At 36.8% G+C, this 23,856-nt stretch overlaps 1 protein-coding gene across 2 annotated transcripts; it reads left to right on the plus strand.

Annotated features, from left to right (window-relative positions):
• The first annotated feature begins 3,287 nt into the window (after positions 1-3,287).
• On the plus strand, positions 3,288-14,132 carry LOC117282764. 2 transcript variants are annotated; one of them, XM_033753699.1, is made up of 2 exons: positions 3,288-4,323; positions 11,096-14,132. In XM_033753699.1, the coding sequence occupies exons 1-2, from the start codon at positions 4,231-4,233 to the stop codon at positions 14,105-14,107; spliced, it is 3,105 nt and encodes a 1,034-aa protein (XP_033609590.1). In that variant the 5' UTR covers positions 3,288-4,230; the 3' UTR covers positions 14,108-14,132. The 2 variants fall into 2 exon arrangements, with proteins under 2 accessions (XP_033609590.1, XP_033609593.1); XM_033753702.1 differs by having other exon boundaries at positions 4,238-4,323; positions 9,510-14,132.
• The last annotated feature ends 9,724 nt before the right edge of the window (positions 14,133-23,856 follow it).

Below are 23,856 nucleotides of genomic sequence, written 5' to 3' on the forward strand. Positions count from 1 at the left end.
GGATATCTGACTTGCCTTTTCATTAAATTAACTATCATTCATTTTAGAGTATGTACCCCTGTTAACACGACCGAGCATATATCAGCAACATGACGGGCCTCTCTCACCTTCATTTTCAAAGACTGTATAGGACTATCTTGAACATACCTTTAGCATTAGTCAGATACTGGAGAAAAATGAGAGTACAATGAGAGAGTAAAGTAAAAAAGTAAAGCTATCCCTGTACCAGGCCGTGAAGTCCCATAGGGTTGTCAGACGTTGAGGCTCCCACGTTATCTAGACAATCGGCTCAAAGATGGCGGTAAGGTTGTCAGCCTTACGCGCCGGCCGCCCTTGACTCCCCAGGAAAATTATTTAATTAATTCCTGGTATTCATTTATGTTAGAGTCTGAGTAAATCTCAGGGCCTAGTGCGGCTGGAAGGATTAGGTACATCAGCTATTCGTAAACAGCAAGAAAACGGTTAGGAGGAAAATATTGTACAATATTCTCATAGAGTCTGAGGTACTCATGAAACTAGTTTGGCTGATTACAATGTGTTTAAGCGAAACGTATAGTAAAGTGCATGTAGATAAATATTTGTATGATAATTTTCCTATCTAAAATGGTCTAAACAAGGAGACGCTCCATCACCATTGCTTTTCAGCTTTGCTTCAGAATATACCATTAGGAAAATCAAGGAAGACCAGTTGGGACTGACATTAACTGGAATATATCAGCTTCCGTTCTATGCTGATGATGTAAATCTATTGGGAGGTAACATAAATACCGCAAATAAAAACATGGAAACTCTAATTAACGCTGGAAAGGAGGTTGGTCTAGAAGTAAAAGCAGAGAAAAATAAGTGTATTTTGCTGCCTCGCACCAGAATGCAGGGCAAAATCATGACATAATGATAGCTAGCAGATCCTTTGAAAATGTGGCACAGTTTAAATATTTTGGATCGCTGTAACAAGTCAAAACTTGAGATTAAGAGGAAACTGAATTCGGGTAATACTTGCTACCATTCAGTCCATAGCCATTTGTCTTCTCGTCTGCTGTCTAGAAACGTAAAAATTATAATATGCAAAACTATAATTTTGACTATGGTTCTGTATGGTTGTGAAACATTGTCTCTGACATTAAGGGAGGAACATAAACTGAAGTTGTTTGAAAACAGGGTGTTAAGGAGAATATTTGGACCCAAGAGGGATGAAGTGAAAGGAGATTGGAGAAAACTGCATAATGAGAAGCTTCATAACTTGTACTTTTCACCATGTATAATTAGAATGACCAAGTCAGTGAGTATGAGATGGGCAGGGCATGTAGTACGAATGGGAGAGGATATTGGTGGGAGAGCCAGAAGGAAAGAAGCAATTAGGAAGTGTAAATAACATTAAAATGGATCTTAGAGAGATAGAATGGGATGGTATAGACTGGATTGATCTGGCTCAGGATACGGACCAGTGGAGGGCTCTTGTGAACACGGTGATGAAAATTCAGGTTCCATAAATTGCTGGGAAGTCCTTGAGTAGCTACACAATTTGCGACTTCTGAAGAAGGGCTTAGCTCCATGAAGTTGGTTAGTTTTAGTATGGGGCTATCTTCATCACAAGCATATAAATCTCTGGATTATCCGATGAAGAACGCAAGCATGGAGATCATGATCCATCATACTGAACCCCCTATATTTCTTTTTGGGGGTCACATGAAGGACATCGCCTACTCTCTGACCACAATTTGTATCAATACGGCGTCTTAAATTGTGCATGTTAAATAAATTCTAATAGCAACTGCAACAGGACGTTAAGATACAACTCGGATGTTCCATGTCTCAGTAGATACGTGAGTGAGGCCGAAAAAAACTGATTTCTAACTTCCGAAACGTACATTTTTCCATATTTCATTTCATATATTTCTGCATTTGCTTGTGTCTTAGCATTTGTAAACTCATGCTTTAGAAGTCTGAAATAATCAGGTAGCCATTGAATTTTAATAAGGTACGTATTAAACTAGCCTGGGGCACGCGGTAACGTAGTTGGTTGAGGCACAATGCTACAAGCCGGAAGGTCGCGAGTTCAAGTCCCGACGAGTTCATTGGATTTTCTTCAATTTTTTTCCAGCCGCACTATTGCTCTGGGGTCGACTCAGCCTCTAACAGAAATGAGTACCAGGAATATTCTTGGAATGTTCTTGCGGGTAAAGGGCGGCCGGCCCGTAAGGCTGACAACCTTGCCGCCATCTATGAGCCGATTGTCTAGAAAATGTGGCAACCTCAACATCTCACAACCGTATGGGCCTCCACGGCCTGTTATAGGGATTCCTTTACTTACTTTTACTTATTAAACTAGTCTAGTTGTATATAGGTTTAATGCCCATCGACTGCGAGATTTATGGCTATGTAATTATGAACAGAAAAAAAATACTAACCAATGGTTATTTTTGCGGAGTTAATTTTTCGACCATTCATTGATTACAGTAAGTAGGCTTACGAATTCCTTGCTGTTTTCTGCTTAAATTAATAGAGCTTTCCTAGTTATTTTCCAGGGACTAGCCTATATTGCGTGTGAGGAAATAAAGAATACCTATTTGTCTTGTTCAAATTCACATCCTCCGTGGTTACGGTGCTTAAATTATTGTAATTTAAAAAACTGCTTTCACATATTCTAACGAATGCTATCCTGTGAATCAATTTTAGACTCCTAATCCTGTAAAGATGACCCATGCATCTGGTTGCAATTCAGAGTCTGATAGTCAAGAACTTCGGTGATATTCTTACAGCTGCTTTATGAAGTACACCTTGAATGTTACTCTATATTAATAGATAAAAAGCATTAATACATGAAGTTCAAATAACTTGATAAATAAAAAACCAAACTTTGTCCTAGGCCTACATGTTTCGGCCACTAGTGGCCATCATCAGGAGGCAAGCCAACATTATAAAGGAAACACTTTACATAAGTTGTTACTGAACATAATTTATTATAAAATTATTAAGGGGGCTTTAGTCAGTTGTGAATACTTAGACCAAGTAGTTAACTGTTAATTTTTGCTAAACTGTGCCGATCACAGTGGCCGCGTGGTCTAACACTAGAATTATGGGTTCGAATCCCACTAGAGACATAAATGTCTGTCTGCGTTTATTCTATGTTAGTATTGTCCTGTGTATGTAGCGGCCTTGCGACAGACTGATCCCCCGTCCAAGGAGTCCTACCGACTGTCTACAAGATTAAGAAACTGAAGTGAAACGGTATTACGCAGATGCTCCAGAGGGAGCAACTGGAATTAAATAATAATAATAATAATAATAATAATAATAATAATAACTACTTAACTGTAAACATTATATCATTATCAAATTTAATTTAGGTTAAGTATACTTAAAGAAGATTCCTCCATTAAAATATTTTCTGATATAATCTCTTCTTTAAGACTTTCTGTATGTCTGTAAATATCTCTTATCAAAATTCTCAATGAAAGTTAATGCGATGATTAGCTCCACAAACCTGTAAAACCGCAATTTGAATTATAACCTTTTTTTTTTCACCGTAGAAAAGAAATATGTTTTGCCTATTAAAAATTTCGATGACAGTCCTTCAGTCACTTTGTATCTAACGAAGACACGACTTTTTAAAATTTTACAAACACATAATTTTTACATTTTCAGAATCTCTTAGAATATGCTAAATCGATAAGTGATTTACTTTATTGTAAAAAAAGTAGCTATGAGGTATCATCCTTCCCCAGCTAACTTTCACTCTATAAGAAATGGGAGCATATTTTGTCATTTAATTTTCCGAGGCTAACTTGAAATTTGTTGCAGCATTCGCCAAGTAATTTTACTATAAGCAAGAAAAATTATTAACGACACAAGACATGAAAAATACAAGTCCGTGTATTTAGAAGGGGAGATTTTTAGCAGGCCCTCAGATATGAAGCTGGAAAATGAGAGCGTAGCATTTTCATAAATTACACGGCATAATCCAAAAGCGTTCGTGATGTATATTCCTCATCTGTAACTGCCCATTCAAAACATCGCTCGCTCTTGTGGAGCGGGAGAATGGTCGTGCAGAAGAAGGTCACGCAGTAACAGCAGCAATAAATGTGCCAGTCCAGGCGACAGGTCCAAGTCTCGGCATTACACAGCAAAGTTGCCCGCCATGAAGTTGTAGTCATTCGTAGAGCTTCTAGTGACATAAGTTAGTGGGTTCGTATCAAGACGACTATTATCATTAGTAAAAAAAATCTGTCGATGGCTTCCAGCTTCAAATGTCTACTGCAAGTGGATCATTTCCAACTGACGTTTGTGTTAAGCTTGCTACTGTGGTACTTCCCTATCAGCCAGGTGAGCAATTTTGGTTGTTTTGAGGAAACGAGAAGGAAGTGTGTGCGGAAGTTAACCAAATTAGGACTCCATTTTCATTCAGTGAAAGATGACTCTTTGCATGAAACATGACGCCGACATATTACACGTAACAACAGCGCCTCTCGCCGTCGCAGTTTATGGGAATTGGTAAGTGAATTCCCCCATTTCTTATAGTTGAAAGAAATATATGCAAGATAATAATTTGGTTGACCGCACTTCATCTTCCCCTCACACCTATACATTCTTGTATATAATAGTAGATATTCCGAACTAAAAATTTCGGAATATGATACCGTACTGAGAACAAGTGACAATATTTCGGCACCAGAAAATCTATTACTATCCCCGTAATATTTAACCACTCAGATACTACACTCTTTTCACATTTCGAACCTACACAGAGTCAGTCGATATAATAAAAAAATTAAAATAACATAATTCCAGGACGCTTTATCATTTTAATAACCAAAGTGAATTAAATTATAGACATGGTTTTAACTGCGAACATAGGAATTCGTCGAAATAATTCCATGGAGAGCAGACCTTCTTAAGGAGCTTATAGTAGCTAACCCCTTAGTAAATCTAAGTCGATATATGAATGAAAAAACTGGCTTCCGCTTTAGGCATCAGACCTACGTTAAGTTATTGGTTTCGTGTCTTTCGTGCATGGTGAGGCTGAAGCGGCCTCCAGCGGAAGGCGAAAGAATACTGCTACCTTCTTTGGGTCCTAAACCTGAATTGAAGAATATGTTAGAGTGGCATGAAGACATTGCCAACACGGTGGCAACACTATTACCTACATACACAGACCACTTAACAACATAACTAACAGCGTGGAAGAACCTACAGCCAATGGTGCTTACATACCAAACTGGCAATAACACTACTTCAACATCCTTATGAACTGCACAAATAATACGCATATTAGCCACGCCGGAAAGGGAATTTTGCGCGAGTAAACCCAAGACGAGAAATACTCGAGCAAATATCTTTTAAACGAATGGACGACTACAATAAAAATATTAAGATGTTAATTAGTTCTAATTAAGGTTTATTTTAATTAGGAAGTATCGCTTTCATACGCGATGTGTAATTTGTATATATAGTGCAACAATTTTAACAAGACAGACATGCGCCTGATGATGACCGTATGCGGCCGAAACATCTAGTGAGGAAGAAGGGTGACTAAATATTAAGTTGTATTTAAGATGGAAATATATGTGTACCACATGTATATATATATATATATATGAATGTAACACGATGCCTAAATATAACATGAATACATCATATAAAACGAAATATAAGAATAGGCATATAAAATGCGTTGAGGCTTAATAAACTTTAGGTGTTGCTGGAACTGCGTATGTTGCATCGGATACCCCCAAAAACTTCAACCAAAATTTTTCAGAAATTCCAATTCACAGATATATTAATCCATAATAATGCTTAATTTGCATAAGGCCATATATGGAATATTTCATGCAATTTACACACCTTTCCACAATTTTTTATATATTTACTTTTATATATTCATGCCGTCTTACGTGCAACTTACAGTAAAAGTTTTAAAATTCAGAACAAATGTTGTTCAAATTTCACACGCGAGGTTTTCGATAATTTTTATTTCGTTTGTCTTAATTTAAATAACCTTAATAAACTTAAAAAACGCAGCTGGTAATATTTTTACTACGTTATGGGATGCAAGCTTTATAATCTCGTTTTTCTTAAAGGCTGCTGTTTACTGGAGGTCAAGGTTGAATTTTGAGTATGAAAGTTCAGATGTATACTCATAGTATACCTTATATATAATTATCTCGAATATCGTGAGACTTTCGAAAAAAAAATATATTGGACCTAAAACGGTATGCTTAATTTCTCTTTGTAACTGTTGATTGGAATAATGTTTTGGTCCAACAGATATTTAGCGAGATACAAACAGAAAGGAGTGTAGGTTTGCATGAATGTCTTCGTATACGTAATGTATCGAGATAAAATTTGAAAATGATACGCAATTTTTCATAAACCTTTCCAGCAAGAAATGTAATGAAAATCCGGATGTCGGTGTTAATAAGCGGTTACGGTGAAGGATGATCTGCAGTCTAATAACTACGAAACTAATTCGTAGTTTCATAACTTACATAAGCTACACGCGTAATTAAGATAGAATAAAATTATCATATATATTCCTGCTCAATTGTATCCTAGAAAAAATACTCCATTTTGCGGTAAAGGCTCTTCGATTGGGCGATCCTCTGACAAAAAGATCATATCGAAAATCTTAACGGCTCATTTTCATTAACAATTCTGAATCTGAAAAGGTAAAAAAGTCTAATGCGCAGAATGAGAAGCAGAAGATGAATAATTAACAAATACGGACAGAATAAACCTTAAAATTAATTCTTGCTACAACCGACATGGAAATTTAGTCAACATTTAACTTTGTCATTAGGCCTAAAACCAAACTACAATTAGTTGTTATGCATTTACATTGATTGGTTTGTAACGACTGTCATATACCGTAATTACTCTTCCAAGTCACTGAAACTGTATACTGACACTACAGTAAATGTATAATATTGCAAGATATTTAGCAAAAATAAAAATACCTTCCGACATTTGTTTCTTGAAGGCATTATTTAAACTGTAACACGCTGTTCGGAGAGAAAAAACGAGGCAAATACGTTAAACATATTTACCTATATTATATTCATTGACCGTGTCTAGAAAGAAAAATTCTCCTCATGAAATTTTCATTAATGTTGGTCTTTAAGCAACTGTCAAAAACATAAAAATTAGAATATACAAAACTATGATTTTACCTGTGGTTCTGTATGAGTGTGAAACCTGGTCTCTGACATTATGGGAGGGATATAGACTGAGGGTCTTTGAGAACAGGGTGTTGAGAAGAATATTTGGACCGAAGAGGGATGAAGTGATAGGAGGGTGGAGAAAATTGCATAATGAGGAGCTTCATAACTTGTACTTTTCTCCAAGTATAATTACAATGATCAAGTCAAGGAGGATAAGGTGAGCAGGGCATGTAGCACGAACTGGAGATACGAGGAATGCATATAGGGTATTGGTGGGAAAGCCAGAAGGAAAGAGTTAGCTGGGATGACCAAGGCGTAGGTGGGTGAACAATATTAAAACTGGTCTTAGAGAGATAGGATGGGATGGAATGGGTTGGATTGGTCTGGCTCAGGATATGGACCAGTGGAGGGCTCTTGTGAAAACGGTAATGAACCTTCGGGTTCCTTAAAATGCTGGGAAATTCTTAAGTAGCTGCAGAATTTGAGGCTCCTACAGAAGGGCTCAGCTCCATGAGTGAGTAAGTAAGTAAGTAAGTAAATATTTTTTTATTGCTAGTGGGGTGGGACTAAGTCTCTTGTACTGCGGCCACTTCTGGCCTATTGTACCAGCCCCAGATGACAGGTGAGGGTGATTGTGGAGCAATTGGTGGAATGAAGATTGGCAGGGGAAACCGAAGTACTCGGAGAAAACCTGCCCCAGCGCCACTTTGTCCACCACAAATCCCACTTGACCAGACCAGGGATCGAACCCGGGCCACCGCAGTGGGAAGGCAGCGACTAACCGCTTGAGCTATGGCGGTATGTACTTTAAATTAAGGAAAAATAACTTACAAAAAATGAATACGAGACATGTAATGTTTGGTCAATAACAAAAATTTGGTAACCGCAAGTTACATATGTGCGTTGACGTGCAAAGTAGGCTACAGGTCATAAATCCCAGGTGATGTGTGTGTACGTCCGACTACATAACGATGTTACTCGTTTAGTATAGTACCAAGATACGAAGGTCTCCATTCTACAGCCGTTACCGAGCAAGGTGGCCCAAGTGATAATGTTTCATTTGTTAAATTTACGTGCTTAACTCAGAAGCCCAAAGACTAGTTACAGACAATACGTACAAAAACAGGCAAACAAAAGGGCACAACACCACCAAATGACGATGCCGATGACGGTAATAAGAATAAGAACAGCAGCAATAATAATAATAATAATAATAATAATATACACATATTATAAAATAGTGTTAATATAACTGAATGCGATAATGAAATTCTTACTTGACTGGTATCTGCACTGTACCCTGAAGATGGTGCCAGTATGCTAGTATCAACCTACCAGACTACATAATGTCATAAACCAGAAGACCACAATATAAATCTCAGACCAACAAAATCCTAAAATATTGCAGTTATGATTCACAATACGAAATCAGTCCAAAAAAGAAACAAATATACTGGCACTATACATGTCATTATGACCAATAGCAAAAAGGTAAAAAGGTAAAGCTATCCCTGTAACAGGCCGTGAAAACCCATAGGCCTGTCAGGCATCGAGGCTCCTACATTTTGTCTAGATAATCGGCTCATAGACGGCGGTAAGGCCCACGACGGCCATCCTTTAGCCCCCAAGAATATTCCTGGTACTCATTTCCGTTAGAGCCTAAGTCGACCCCAGGCCCATAGTGCGGCTGGAAGGATTAGATAAATTCAAAAAAAAAATCCACCTCATCGGCACTCGAACCCGTGACCTTCTGGTTTGTAGCGTAGTGCCTCAATCAACTATGCCACCACATAACCCGACCATTAAGCAAACATTTGGCCGCGCCATAGCTCAAGCGGTTAGTCGCTGGCTTCCCACCGCGGTGGCCCGGTTTCGATCCCAGGTTTGGTCAAGTGGGATTTGTGGTGGACAAAGTGGCGCTGGGGCAGGTTTTCTCCGAGTACTTCGGTTTCCCTTGCCAATCTTCATTCCACCAATTGCTCCACAATCACCCTCACCTATCATCTGGGGCTGGTACAATAGGCCAGAAGTGGCCGCAGTACAAGGGACTTCGTCCCACCCCATTAGCAATAAAAAAAAACATACATTTAATAAAGATGTGAGGTACAGAAAATAAAACGTTTAAATATTTCATTGCAGTAAGAAGAACTCTGGTGAATGTGTACTTTAGCTGCTGGAGATGTATACTACATATTATAAGTAGTGTGATTAAGATGATATAAATAAAAACTTAATGAATAGTAGGGCACAACGATCAATACAATAAGTGATGCCCATTTATTGATTTTAATAATCTATGTATAATCTCATATAATATTTTGCTGAGAATATATCCCTTTATTCTTTTTACAGATATATTACTTGGATCATGCATTGTGGAAGTACTATTGATGGAATTTCCTTCATCTCTTCACCCGTTTCAAAATAAAAAGTTTCACCATTGTAATAAAAATTCAATTATAACTGAATAAATCGTCATTTGGAACGAACATCCTATTTGGATGCATAATTCCACAATGAAAATGTTCTAACTCAAAAATGTTGAGACAAAAGAGGAATTATGCCATGACCCCAGTTACACATCAATTGAATGTTATTTTGTTAATTAGTTCAAGTATTTGTTAAAAGCACAGAAATATTGTGCAGAATATGAGTATCTGTGGAACAAAATATTTGCTTATAAAGAGAGTAAACAATGGCATAAACAAAGTAATATAATAATTGGGGTTTTCGTGGCAGTATATAATCCTTAGATTGTAGTGCCAAGCAGTACTGGAAAAAGTTCCCAATTTTGAGGTGGGAGGTAGAAGTAGATATGATAGGAAATAACAGGAAATCACAAATTGTGGTTAGGCAGGTTTGTAAAGGAAGGTGGAATGTATGCCACCCTCAATGGAGAATAGGAAAAAGATTCTCTAGTGCAGGAAAGTGGAGAAATATAAGGCACACGGAACTGAAGGAAACTTCTGTTTTCTGTTATGTCAATGCAAGATCAACTGCCTCTTCATAAATATTATATATATATAAAATAATATAGTGGTATACATATTTCATGTACCTATAAATTAACAAAACAGAAACCCTGTCAACATTACAAGGTCAGTCACAGACCTCATACAACTGCTTTCATATTTTGTGAATATTCATAAACAAACAACACAGATGTTCAAAATTACATCAAAATAATACCTTCAAACACTGGATGACAATATCTAAAAGCATCTTTATAATAAACTTTCTAGATTTGGAAACAATAAGAAATAGTGTATCTTGAGCACAAAAATATGTGTCTTGGGTGGTGGCTAGCTTTTCTAGCTAGGCCACAGAAAGTTGCAGTTAACATTGCAAAATCTATTACGTTACTAAGTACCCATGCAAAAAATTAAACTGTATGACTCCACACCACATATTTACATCTCACAAAACTTCCATTACACTAAATTTATGATATTAAGGACTTCCAGCCAGATGACTGTTCAAATTGTTGAATGCTAATAAGTTGAATAATTACATACATACAATATGCAGTTCCCATTACATCTCCTTCATTTTCAAAATACTGTGCCTACAGTCAGATATTTAATTTTCTTGTCGTCTCTTTCAACCAAAATACTGCACATAACAATCAAACTAAGCTTTTCAAACTTGCTATCTTCAAGCATTTGTTTTCAGCATGAAAACACAAAATTGTATTATCCCTTACTCAGATCTTGCTAAAATTACATTTGCAAGTTCTTTTAATGAACTCAGTCTACAACTGTCACGTGGTTTTTTTTTTTCTGAAATAACAAAATGGCATTACTAGGATGCCCTGGTAATAACAGGTATTCTTATTTACTGCATGTGTTCAGACGTGAAAATTATGCACAGTAGTTGGTAGCTGTAAACTTGACTTGTGTTCAACTATAAACTGGAGGATTCATGCATTTATTCTGCAGGTAGTGGGATATAGCGAAGATGAACTGCAGAATTTGATGGGTATAAACACTGAGAGATTGATATATTCAGCTTCACTACTCAGGAGCAACATGGTACAAGCCCTTGGCACCATTCTAGAGCACCCAGAAACAGAAGAGCAGCTCACATGGGAGCAACAAGCTGTAATCCAACGGTTGCATGACAGTTTAACTTCAAAGGAAACAAATATCGTGCAACAGCTCCCAGAAGTGCAAATAGTTTCCCAGTCTCGAGCAGCAATAACAGCTGAACAAGAGGCACCAATACTTTTCACTCTTCTTTCACAGAGTTCATCAATCACATTTCAATGGAAGAAAATCATGAGTATACTTAAGTCTTACACCATTGGATCCATGTTGAAGGGCTTGCCTGGAGGTCTTAAACAAAATGAGAATTCAGAATTAGCACATATTATCAATCTAAAAAAGAAAACCTTCTTTGAAAGCATACTAAAGAATATTCAACACCATTACATCACTTTGACATCATCACTTCTGGTAGGTCTTTTAAATAATATTCCTTTACATTGCTTATGTCCAGAAACTCACGAAGTGCTTCACAATGTTCCAGAAGAGCTGCTCCATAAACAAAACAAATTAAATAGCTTTCTTCCAAGAATTACAATAAAATTGCAACAATATATCAGTGACTTCTTGTTGAAAGTCTTAAACCTCGTACAGTCTGAACAGTCTCCACTGAACCTTTCAGTTAAACACCATATCAGGAAAATCTTTCCTTTCATAAAACCAGGAGTTTGTAAGAATGTAAAACCTCAACTACTTACAGTTAGTCATAAGTATAATGAATTGTTTCTTCCAATTAGAAATGATAAATTTGCATGTGATATCATTGATGCTATGGATATTCTTATGTTTGCTATTAAAAGTGGTAAATTAGATCTAACAAAACACTCTGGTGGCTTTGTACCAGCATTTTATGGCAATGTTCGCCTATCTGCTCTTTTTGCTTTTCTTTCAAGATTACGTTTCTCATTGCTAAATGCACATCCAGCATCAGCTTATGCACATACACTTTTTAGTTATGTCAAAATGAGATATATCTCAAATGCTGGTAGTTTCATACATACAGTGCCACTAGATATTGCAGTGCTTCTTAACTCCTTCAACACCGTGGGTGCAGATTTCTCAGAAGTAAATACTGAGATATACCATGCCTTTCAGGAAGAAATAAAATGGAAGAAAATCCTTGAAGATTTTCCATTCTCTCGATATATTCAGCCTCGCCTTCTATTCATGAAACTAAAGTTGTCTCACCAAATAATTTTAAAATACTTCCTAGAAAAGGTACAACATACTCTACACCAATGTCAACATTTGCAAATTTCAGAGACAGAAATGAAATTTAATCCATTTATAAATCCAACAACACAACTCAAACAGCTCAAAGCACCTATTTTATTGCAACCTGTGAATGTTATCAATGAAACACTGGCTACAGTTGAGGCAAAGCTCTCGAGAGAACCACAAATTATAACTGTAATAAAATCACCTGCTCAACAGTGTGAAAACTCACATAGCATTCAGTCTTGTGCAAACTCCACAGACTCAGTAATTCAACTATTCAACATTCTTTCCCAGAAGAATAAAACCAAATTTAGTGTAACATGCACAGAGCAACAAGAAAAGGTTTATCTACCCAATATACAGTCCTCTCTTGAAGCAGTTGATGAGAATATGCTACATCAGTCCATTACACTCATATCTAACTATTTTGAAACTACAGATACTGGCAAGATAATGCAGGGATTTCACATGGAAAATTATAAAACACAAGGTGAGCTATTAACACAAATACTCAGATTTATGAAAACCAACTTGGTACACATTCCAACAAGAGTTCTTCATGCAATTGATGAAATATTACTTCATATAAAATTAGATGGGTTGAGTGCCCTAAAACCTGAAATGATGGAAATGTGTCTAGATGTTAGCACTGCAAAAACAAGGATGTCAGCAATAAATTCGTCAATAATATACAGAACTGAAAAATCATCACAAACTACACATCTCATAAATAGTTCAGGAAAAGTGCCAATGGAATCAACAACATTAGAGTATGAAGATACAGCATCAACCACAGTAGAAACTATAACATCTATTAATTTACAATCCAACATAATAACAGTTTCCCCACCAAACCATGTAACATTTCCAGAGAGAGAAACACCATACACAAATGAAATCACTATTCCACAAATAAAAAAATCACGATGTTCATCATTAGGGTATGACACAAAAACAACCACCACAGAACCTACAACATCTACTAATTTAAAACCCACCACAATTAAATTGTTGCCAACCCATTTAACATTTCCAGAAACAGAATCATTATCTGCAGATAAAGTCACCACATCAAAACCAAAAACAACAAAAAACACATCAGAGTATGATGACAGAGAATCAATTATAGCAGAAACTACAGCATCTATTAATATTCAACCTATCACTAGCACAGTATACCCACCAACCCATGTAACATTTCTACAAACAGAAACATCATCCACAGACAAAGCCACCACTCCACAACTGGAAACAACAAAATACACAACAGGGTACAATGATACAGAATCAACAATAGTAGAAACTACAACTACTAAGTTACAACCTATCACAATCACAGCATCCCCATCAATCCATGTAACATTTTCAGAAACAGAAACACCATTAACAGACAAAGAAACCAATGCACAAACAGAAATAACGGAGACCACCACAGTCAATGTCACATCTGAAGATACTAACACTGCTACACCTTCACTCCCTATATTAGACACAGAATATACAAAATTGGAAACACCAACAACAGAACAAAAAATTACCTCTACGCTATTACACACATCCAGTGACTTACACACTACCACATCAAAAACAAGTTATACAGAATCAATGCCTACAACAATAACTGGAGAATTAGAAACAACAAAAAAGATCACAAAAACAAAACAAACAAGACACAGACTCCCATTATAATGTCAACATACATACATGACACCAACATTACAGGAGTCAGGACTGAACAGAATACCACACCTCTCAACACAGATACAACAGAGACAGTTACTTTGCCACAATTACCCTCAAATTTCACTCATAATAAAGAAAGAGAAATATATACATTAAATTGCAGTCATCAACAAACTATTGCCAAAATTCCAAACATAAAATCACTCCTATCTGCAGTTCTCAACAATGTGTCAGTTCACAACATTCAGTTTGCTACCAATTTTTTTCAGAAACAAAAATTTTTGCATGTGCTTAAAATTTTTGACACAAAAAAAATATGTAAACAAAGGCAGATATGCTCAGTAATGTGATAACATTTCTAAATCTGACATACACAGATTTCAATTATGTTGTACATGATATATTTAAAAACATTCTGTCACATGTCATTTTTGATGGAAAATTAATAACAGAACATGACTATGCAGACTTATGCCTTGACAGACCATTACTGACAATGAACTTACCAGCACAAGGACACGCTTCTACCAATGAAACACAAACTGCACATTCAGCTACCACAGTAACACCAGCTACCGTTCACATTACCACAAAACCTATTACAACATATCCATCAGAAACTTCTCCATCACCATCAACAATGCAATCTGTAAAATAACCTCGCTATTACTCAATACATCCAGTTTAGAGTTATCAATTCCAATCTCCTGTATAGAGCCAAATGGAGGAAACCAAATTATCCCTTATAATATAACATTATTTGATTCCCTGGACTATAGTACACCGAACAGAGAAAAGGCTATCATTATGAGTTACCTCACACAATCTAGCACATACAACATACTGGCAGGACTGACTGACTTCTATCAAAACAGACAGAACATGCAGGACACCGCATATAATGCTCCCACCTTCACGACAAATGGCTCACTTCTGAAGCGAGTACTCTTAGTCTTGAGAAACAGGACAGATATCCAGCATCATATTCTCACTGCTATTGATATTGTCCTACCTCACATACAGTCAGGTGGACCAAGCACAATTCATTTTGAGCCAACAATTATTTGTGATTCTTCAGATTTGAATGCTGGTGCTGAATCAGCACCAGACTTGAGAAGATTAAGAAGCGCTAACAAAACACTAACAACTTCATCTCCTAACATCTATATGTCAGCAGACACAAAACTGGCTCCCACACCATTCTCAACAGTTGAAAAAACGTTAGACATTTCTTCACCAAATATTTCAAACAGTAATATAGAAACGTTATATGACGTATACAATGTTAGTATTTATGAAGAGCCCAACCATACGGTTATCAAGACAACCAAAGAATGTCTAGAAAATGGTAAAATTCGCATGTTTACTATTGAAGTGCCATCTCTCTTTCAAGCCGTAAAACCTGGAATTTCTCAACTCCTGCTGAAGAATGTTATGGATATTCTGAATGTTCCTGCATTGCAAATGAAGCTGAAAGTACTTAACTGGGATCAATATAACACTAAAGCATGGCTTCTCAAAGACATTCTTACATATGTAGTAACAAATACCACTCAAAACAAAGAAATAATTGATTCCATTAATCATATTATTTCACAGATAGATGTGAATGGATCTGGAGCTCACCATCCAACTTTTAAATTTATATGTGCTCCTAATGACACTGCTCTTGAGCCTGGTGAATCAGACCAATCCATTCTGAAACCTATGGTAGGAAGCTGTAAGTCAATGCTAGCTGTGAAAATTGCCTTACTCCTGAAAGCTGTTAAAACAAATACTCCTCATGTCCCAAAAGCACTTGTAACAGCATTGTTACATAATCCACATTTCTACCAGTCTATTGCTGACTTCAAGTTGGATGATTTCAAAACACGTGGACAGCAACTTCAAGGACTGCTTACACATCTTATTACTGAAGGGAAATTGGAACCTATTGTTTATGATGCACTTAAAACACTGCTTAATTATGTACAACTAGATGGGCCTGGTGCCTTGCCAGCTGACACTAAAATTATATGCAGGTCCCCCTTAAGTGTTCCAACAGCTATGCCATCAGGCACAACACTTCATGATGATTACATAAATGACAGAATGATCATCATACCCTCCAAATGTTTAGACAAACAATCGCTGAGTGGAATGCTTACAGTCGATCTGCCATCCCTCTTCACAGCCATTGATCAAAATGCTCCAACAGACCTGGTATCACTAATTATGAATGCTCTCAGCTCTCCTGGCATTCATCAAGCATTGTTAGACTACAACTGGAATGATTATGAAACCAGATCTCAACTTCTTAAGGATCTCCTTTCATTCGTTGCTGCGATGACATCAGAAGAGAACGAAGTTCACAAGGCGGCCCAGAAATTAATACCTTATGTAAAGACATTTGGTGTTGGAATATATGCACCAGTTATGGTATTTGAATGTGATGAGGAGAATGCCACAGTAATTACTGTTTCAAAAGAAACTCCGGTCTCTAACTACTGTGATGAAGGAGTCATTTCTAGAGAGATTATACCTCTGAAGACATTGAAAATTTCATCACTTTTCAAAGCTCTAAAACCTACTACACCCCAAGAACCTAAAAGAGTTGTTAGTTCATATCTGAGCAGAATGGACTTCTATAAAAACACTCGAGGATTCAGCTTTGAAGAACATAAGACAAGAGGTGAACTACTTCAAGAACTGCTGGCTTACTTAATGGAGGACGTTTCAATGGACCATAAAACCATGGAAGCAATTTCAACGCTTATACAATATGTTCAGTTAGATGGACCTGGTGCAGAAATTCTGGAATTCAACATAACATGCAATGTAACTGCACCAAGCAGACTATCCCAAGATCTTTATGGACTTTATAATGACTCTGAAGAACCTGAAAATGAGAATATAAGAATCAACAATAAATGTTTTGATAATGGAACAACACAGATTCTTGCTGCTGATGTGTCCCCACTAGTACACATCATTGACAGACCCCTCATGACACTTTTTCAAATTAAAGACATTCTTAGAGCACCTGGCACACAAAAGAAATTGAAAGAATTTAATTGGGATGTTTACCATGAAAAAAGAGGAGAACTGCTTAAAAATATAATAGACTTCTTAATAAACACAGTATCTCCAAAGGAACAGCAGTACATGTTTCTTAATTCAGTTATTCCTTTTATTCAGATGGATCATCAAGGTGCAATACCTCCATCTTTCATATTTTCATGCATCACAGAAGAACTGGCACAAAATGACATGATTAAAAACAGAATAAAATTAGAAGATATTACAGGAGGACCTGCCATACTTAAACCTTCTCATGGACAGTGCAACAATGAGGCAACACCTATACTTGTAGTAAATATTCATCCTCTGTTTAATGCCTTAAAACAAACCACACCCCCCTTCTCTAAAGCAGTGGTTACTGCATATGTTACTAAACCTCACTTTTACAAAAAAACTCTCAAATTTCAGTCTAGCCAACTTCAAAACACGTGGAGAGCAGCTTCGAGAGCTGTTGATCTATCTGACTGAAGTTTTTGTTGACACTACACTCATGAAGGCTACTAAGAAACTTCTAGAAAATGTACAACTGGATGGGCCTGGGAAACTTCCATCCTCTGTAAAAGTTGTCTGCAATACCACACTCAATAAGCTGACAGGAATTCCATTACAAAAAGTAGAAGATATCCTTGTAACTGTAACTGTAACACCAATCATTAAGCAAACACAACCCACATCAGTTCTAGCACCATGTATACAATCTTCATCAGGAACAACTTACCAGATTGACTTCCCAAACATATTTTATGCCCTAAAACCAAACACACCACGAACTTCTCTGGCTAAGATTGTTTCACTCCTTACAAAACCAGACTTTTATACAGTGCTAAAGAATTTTAACATAGAGGTTCACAAGACACAAGGAGATTTACTGGCCTCTTTGCTCCTATTTCTCATGAAGAAATTTAATCATCAATAACATATAACACAGGCAATTCAAGAAATACTGCCATTCATTCATTATGATGGTCTTGGCAGTAAGCCTCAAAATGTAATTCCCTCCTGTGCATTGCCTGATTCAAAAGAGGTTATATTAGATGAACCATATACAATTGCAGAACCAAGTCCTACATCACAAGGCCCAAAACTGATTGATTTGGATGGAAATGAATGCATGTCCTTTACACCTGGCTCTTCTCATGTTCAAGGGACAACAGCTTTCAAAGTCGATGTAAAGTCACTAACCAAACTTCTGAACAATACAGCACTTGAACAAGAACCTACAGCAACAATGTTTGCTTCTGAATATTTGCAGAATTCTCTTCATGTTTTAAACTTGAAGAACTATTCCTCACGAGCAGAACTACTGAAAGGAATTATATCTCTATTAGAAAATTACCCACACTTGACCAATAATAATTTTCTGCTTTTTAAGATGATTACATCACATATTCAATATGAAGGTGAAGGAGCACTTTCTCCACTTATTTCAGCATTATGCACTGAAGGTTTGGTAAAACCCACTCCACAATACATTACGTATGCAACAAATGAGACATGTTTCATGCCAAGTGAATATTCCACAACAGGTATGCCATATAAATTAGAGACTGAAACACTGCTACAGACAATTAAACCAGAAACACCAAAAAATATAGCAAACAGTGTCATTTCATTCTTCAAACATGATAATGTTCAATTATACTTTCTGGGCTTCAATATATTTGAGTACAGAACACAAGGCGAGATAATGAGGAACCTCCTCCTGTTCCTGGCCATAAAGCCAGAAATTAAGCTAGAATATAAAAAAGCCATGGTCACTATAGTGCCATATATACTCATGGATGGTCCTGGAGCTCTCTCTCCTGTGATAATCACAACATGTCCTGAATCTCAAGACAATCGGGAAGTCACCAATCAAACATCAGAAACTGATACAGAAGCATAGACACAAAATTCCCATACCAGATATAGCCATGCAGTTCCAGTCCTCAAGCCATTATTACACCTCAGTTCCATTCTTCTCTCTTTGAAGCTCTAGATAAAATCTCTGAGAATACACCAGTGGACATGATATTGAACTAGCTTGGCAAGGAAGACATCAAGTAGAAAAAATTGCAAGGATTTGATACTGAGAAGTATACATCAAAAGGCTCTCTGTTACAGCATATTGGCTTTTGTCTAGACAGATCAAGATGGCCAGGAATATGATAAATAGGCTGTAAAAACATTGCTACCACATGTAATATTTAATGGTCCAAGATAACAGCCTCCAAAATCTAAATAAAAAAAAAAACACTCTATGTTTCTAGAAGTTCTTTCCAGTTCAGTGCTAGTTCTGACAGCATACATCTTGGAACACCAGTGATAAAACATGTGCAACCAATATTAATCATATTCCTGGAATCATTTTTATAGAGTAGACACATCACTTTCCAAAACTCTCAAAACCAACATTACATGCCAACTCTTACATTCCAACAGCAGCCTTGCTAAGTCAACCATATGCATATACTGTAGGTATATATGTGGAATCTATATGGAGAGGTATAACACAAAATAGCTTCTTCAAACCATATTAAAAATCCTGCTATTTATATTGAGACAAATGAAACACAAGGCAAAAGAAGCTGTTATATCTCCTTCAATCAATCAATTTGGATTGGTGGATTGTACAAGTAAACTTCCCATTATCCATATTTCTGTCTTAAGCAACCTGTTGTACCTGCTGTTGCTGATGTACTTAACTTCATAAAAAGATTCTGTAAAAAAAAATAAACTTGTGAATTGTGTATCAATAGCATTGACAAAGTGTCACAACATACCACTCACATTGATTAAATTAATCTCTCATATATGGTAGATGATTTGATGCCTTGCATATCACAGCTTTCATGTATGTAACATACACCATATGTAATCATTCATCAAGTGAATAATGATTATATGAAATACAGTTTCAAAGGATAATCATATGCTGAAATAAACATGTTATATCACAGAAGACAGAACTCTTCATAACCACCTATGTGAGAACCTCAAATCCTATGTATGTCATTGCCACATCTATGGCTGAAAGGTAAAGCTGCCCTGAGCTTAACTAATTCAGCAATATGCCATGAAGACATATGGGGGAGTAGACAAAACTATGGGGGACCACCAGTGTTGGTTTTGACATATCAGATCAACTACTGATCAAAGTTTTTGCATTGGCCAGATACTGAAGAAAAAATGGGAGTACAAGGAAACAGTACATCAGTGATTCATACATGTAGATTTCAAGAAAGCCTATGATTCATACAGGAGGAAAGTACTGTACAATATTCTCATCAGGTTTGGGGTACCTATGAAACAAATTAGGCTTATTAATTTTTTTTAATGGAACATTTAGTATAGTCTGTCCAGGCAAACATTTGTCTAATACATTTCATATTCAAAATGATCTAAAATAGGACATGCTTTATTGCTATTGCTTTTCAACTTTCCTTCAGAATAATTGATCAGGAAGAACCAAGAAAACCAGGAGGGACTGAAATTGATTGGGACACAACAGCTTCTGGTCTATGCTGATGAAGTAGATCAATTGGGAGATAATATAAATACTATATAGAAAAACACAGAAGTTCTAATTGATACTAGTAAGTAGAATGCTCTAGAAGTAAACACAGCAAAAACTAAGTATATTCATAAGTTGATGACTTGTCACTAGAATGCAGGGCAAACAAAAATATAGTTGAAGAAAGCAGTCTTCTGGGATTTGGCACCGTGTATATGTGGTGTTAACCGACGTTTCGGAGGAACGTATCGCCTCCATCTTCAGGGTAGAAGAAAAAATATAAGAAATCTGCAAGCGAAGAGACCATGAGAACTGGTAAAAGCAGACTGTTGGAAATATACACAGCTATGTGAGAGCAGAGAAGGAAGGGGGGAAGGGCAAGTATAGAAGTGAAAACAGTAGTGTGGGAGGGGGGGGAAGGGAGCTGGAACAAGCATGGTTTTTGTGNGGGAGCAGCAGGAGCAATTTGGGCATAATCATCATGAGAATCGAGCCACAGGGAAGGAAGGCAAGGCTCATCACAGACATGACAAGCACAGCCATGGCAAGAGGAAATGGGTTTAAGCCTGTAGGCTACTCGGGATGAACAGCCTTCAGGAAAGAGTAATGTGGCATATTCGCTAAAAAAGCAAGAATTGTTCAGTCAAATCAGCCGACCATTACTAGGCTGCAGCCTGTAAACAGAAATAAGGGAATGGTGTTTTCTGCACAGTCTAAGCCAATGTCTGCGCATGCAACAATGGAATATGTCAAGCCATCGATACACAACAATTTCACTGCAACAGAGGAACGGTGTTTTCTACACAGTCCATGCTGAGATGTTATAAGCAGGAACAGTTAGCTGCTGCAGTCAGAGGACTGCTGGGGTTCAGTCATTGTGAACTACTGCTGTTAGAAGCTGGTAGCTGAGGCCAGGGACAGTTCAGAAACCCAGAGGAAGTGGAACGCCTGCTGTTGGAAGCTGCTACCAAGCAAAGGTAGTGAAAACAAGACTATGGACACTAGCATGTGTGTAATAGTGAACTGTAAAATGTAGTCACGTGCTGTATTAAACAGGCCAATAAATCCAGTCATCAATTCAAAACTTGTCTATAGTCACAGGCCACTGTGTGACAATATTAAAATGGATCTTAGGGAAAGAGGATGAGGTGGAATGGTGTGGATTCACCTGGTTCAGAATAGGGACTAGTGGCGGGTTCTTGTGAACATGGTAATGAGCCTTCAGATTCCATAAAATGTTGGGAAGTTCTTGAGTAGCTGAGTGACTGGCGGCTTCTGAAGGACTCAGCTCCATGGATCTAATTAAGTTAGCAGGATTTAATGTACTATAGTAGTTACAATGAAACAACTGAATAAATAAACAGAAATGCATACAGTTTCTCCAGTCACATGACATTTCACTTCCTGATCACTGCAGCATTGCTCTGGCCCCTTGCAAGAATTACTGCAGGAGAAGCAAAAGTGTGACGCTGTCTTCTGTTTCACAGATTAAAATTTGTGACTGCAACAAAATACCAGTTCCAAAAAAAAATATGAAGGACTGATCTTCTAGGGAGTCAATCAGATGCTGATATGTAAATAAGGCTTGCATCTCAAAAGATAAGAGCTCAGCACTTGTTCGTGTATTTATTTTTTCTGATGACTGTTTTTATTACAATTTATTTGTAATTAACCACTAAAAATATTATACAAAATGGGACTTCATCATGCCATTCAACAATTGCTATTACATAGTGTGTGGTGTGCTGATAGTGGTCAATCACTTGCTTCAAATCCTCAGAATGTGTTGCAAAACTTGTTTACATGTTGTGGTACATGCTTCAAGATAAAATGAGGCCAATTCCAGTATGGTTGTGTCACCTGTTTATAGTAGTCAGTAATAAAATCTATTCAATCAGAGAGTCAGCGCTGCATGCCACAAACCCACTGCAACATGTTTCTGTCTCATTTCAAAACTCTGTATTTTGTCTAGGATTATGAACAGATTTGGTTCTTGTCTGAATGTCTCACATGTTCTCCTGTAACCTGCAACAGCCCTTAGGAACATCATTTCCCTGCCCCAATTTTGCTTCCCTCTTATTTGGGGTCCAGCACTATGATCCATTCAATGCGGCAGGTACTGCCATTACTTTATAAAATTTCAAGATAATATCAGTTGTTTTCTAACCTTGCATTCTCTTAATTGTGCCACAATACTAGAAACTGCTTAATTTCATGTTAAAATCATTAAGAGAGTTAAGATTTGTACAGTACTCCAGGTATGTAAACATACTGACTTGTCCAATTGGCTTGCTATTCAGCAAAAACTTTGTTCTTGTTGGTGACTTACCTTGCAATGCCACAGTCTTTGTCTTTGGACTTGATACTACCTCATTACATTCTCCTGCATTCTTGAACAAGTCAAATATCCCTTTTAATAGAAAATCTTCTGACTGTTATTATTATCTGGTCGTACACATATAAGGAAACTGGTACCGAAACAACATTTTAAAGCAGTTAATTTTAATGCACTTTGCCATTATTTTGCTATGTCAAAAACATAAACTTTGAAAAGTGTGACAGAGTGTTTTCTTCTTTTACCCTGAGGTTAACTGTTACCAGGTCTTTGCTCATAATTTCCACACTTTCTATTTGTATTGCGGTATCCACACACATAAGCTTTCTATGGTGTTTATAAGATGCTTTCAAGAGCCCTTTTCTTCCATTACTTTCTATAGTTTATTTCAATTAACCCTGTCAAAGTCTTTTGTATAATCAATAAAAGCTATGAATATCAATACAGTCACTCTCTGTTTTTTCAGTCAGTTGTGCCATAGCAAAAATACAGTCTATACAAGACAAACTTTTTCTGGATCAATGTCATTGTTCCAATACCACTGCTTCTGTTAGCTTATTAATTCTTTCAGTTGGAATCTTAGCACATAAATACGAATTTGTTTATTACCGTAACATATGCAAGTGAAAGAGCAAATGCTTAGAAACCTTATGTACTTGCAGAAGGAAGGAGCATAAAACAAAGAATAGAAGGCACAATTCTATTAATTTTATGAACACTTATATAACCACGAAGCAAAACTAATTAGCTTCTTCAAATCTGATGCAAGTACCACTTCCCCACTATATGACAGCTGTCTCAAGGTAAAGTCTGTACAAACCTCACAGCACATAAACACTACAGTACTTGAACCATAAGAGCATCATG

This window comes from Cryptotermes secundus, unplaced genomic scaffold (assembly GCF_002891405.2).
Source record: "Cryptotermes secundus unplaced genomic scaffold, Csec_1.0 scaffold1314, whole genome shotgun sequence".
NCBI lineage: Eukaryota > Metazoa > Arthropoda > Insecta > Blattodea > Kalotermitidae > Cryptotermes > Cryptotermes secundus.

Excerpts from the sequence above, each read along its gene's own strand:
- LOC117282764 (XM_033753699.1), top strand. The coding sequence starts at position 4,231 with ATGGCTTCCAGCTTCAAATGTCTACTGCAAGTGGATCATTTCCAACTG. Across the intron at positions 4,324-11,095 it reads GGTACTTCCCTATCAGCCAG|GTAGTGGGATATAGCGAAGA; the intron begins GTGAGCAATTTT and ends TTTATTCTGCAG.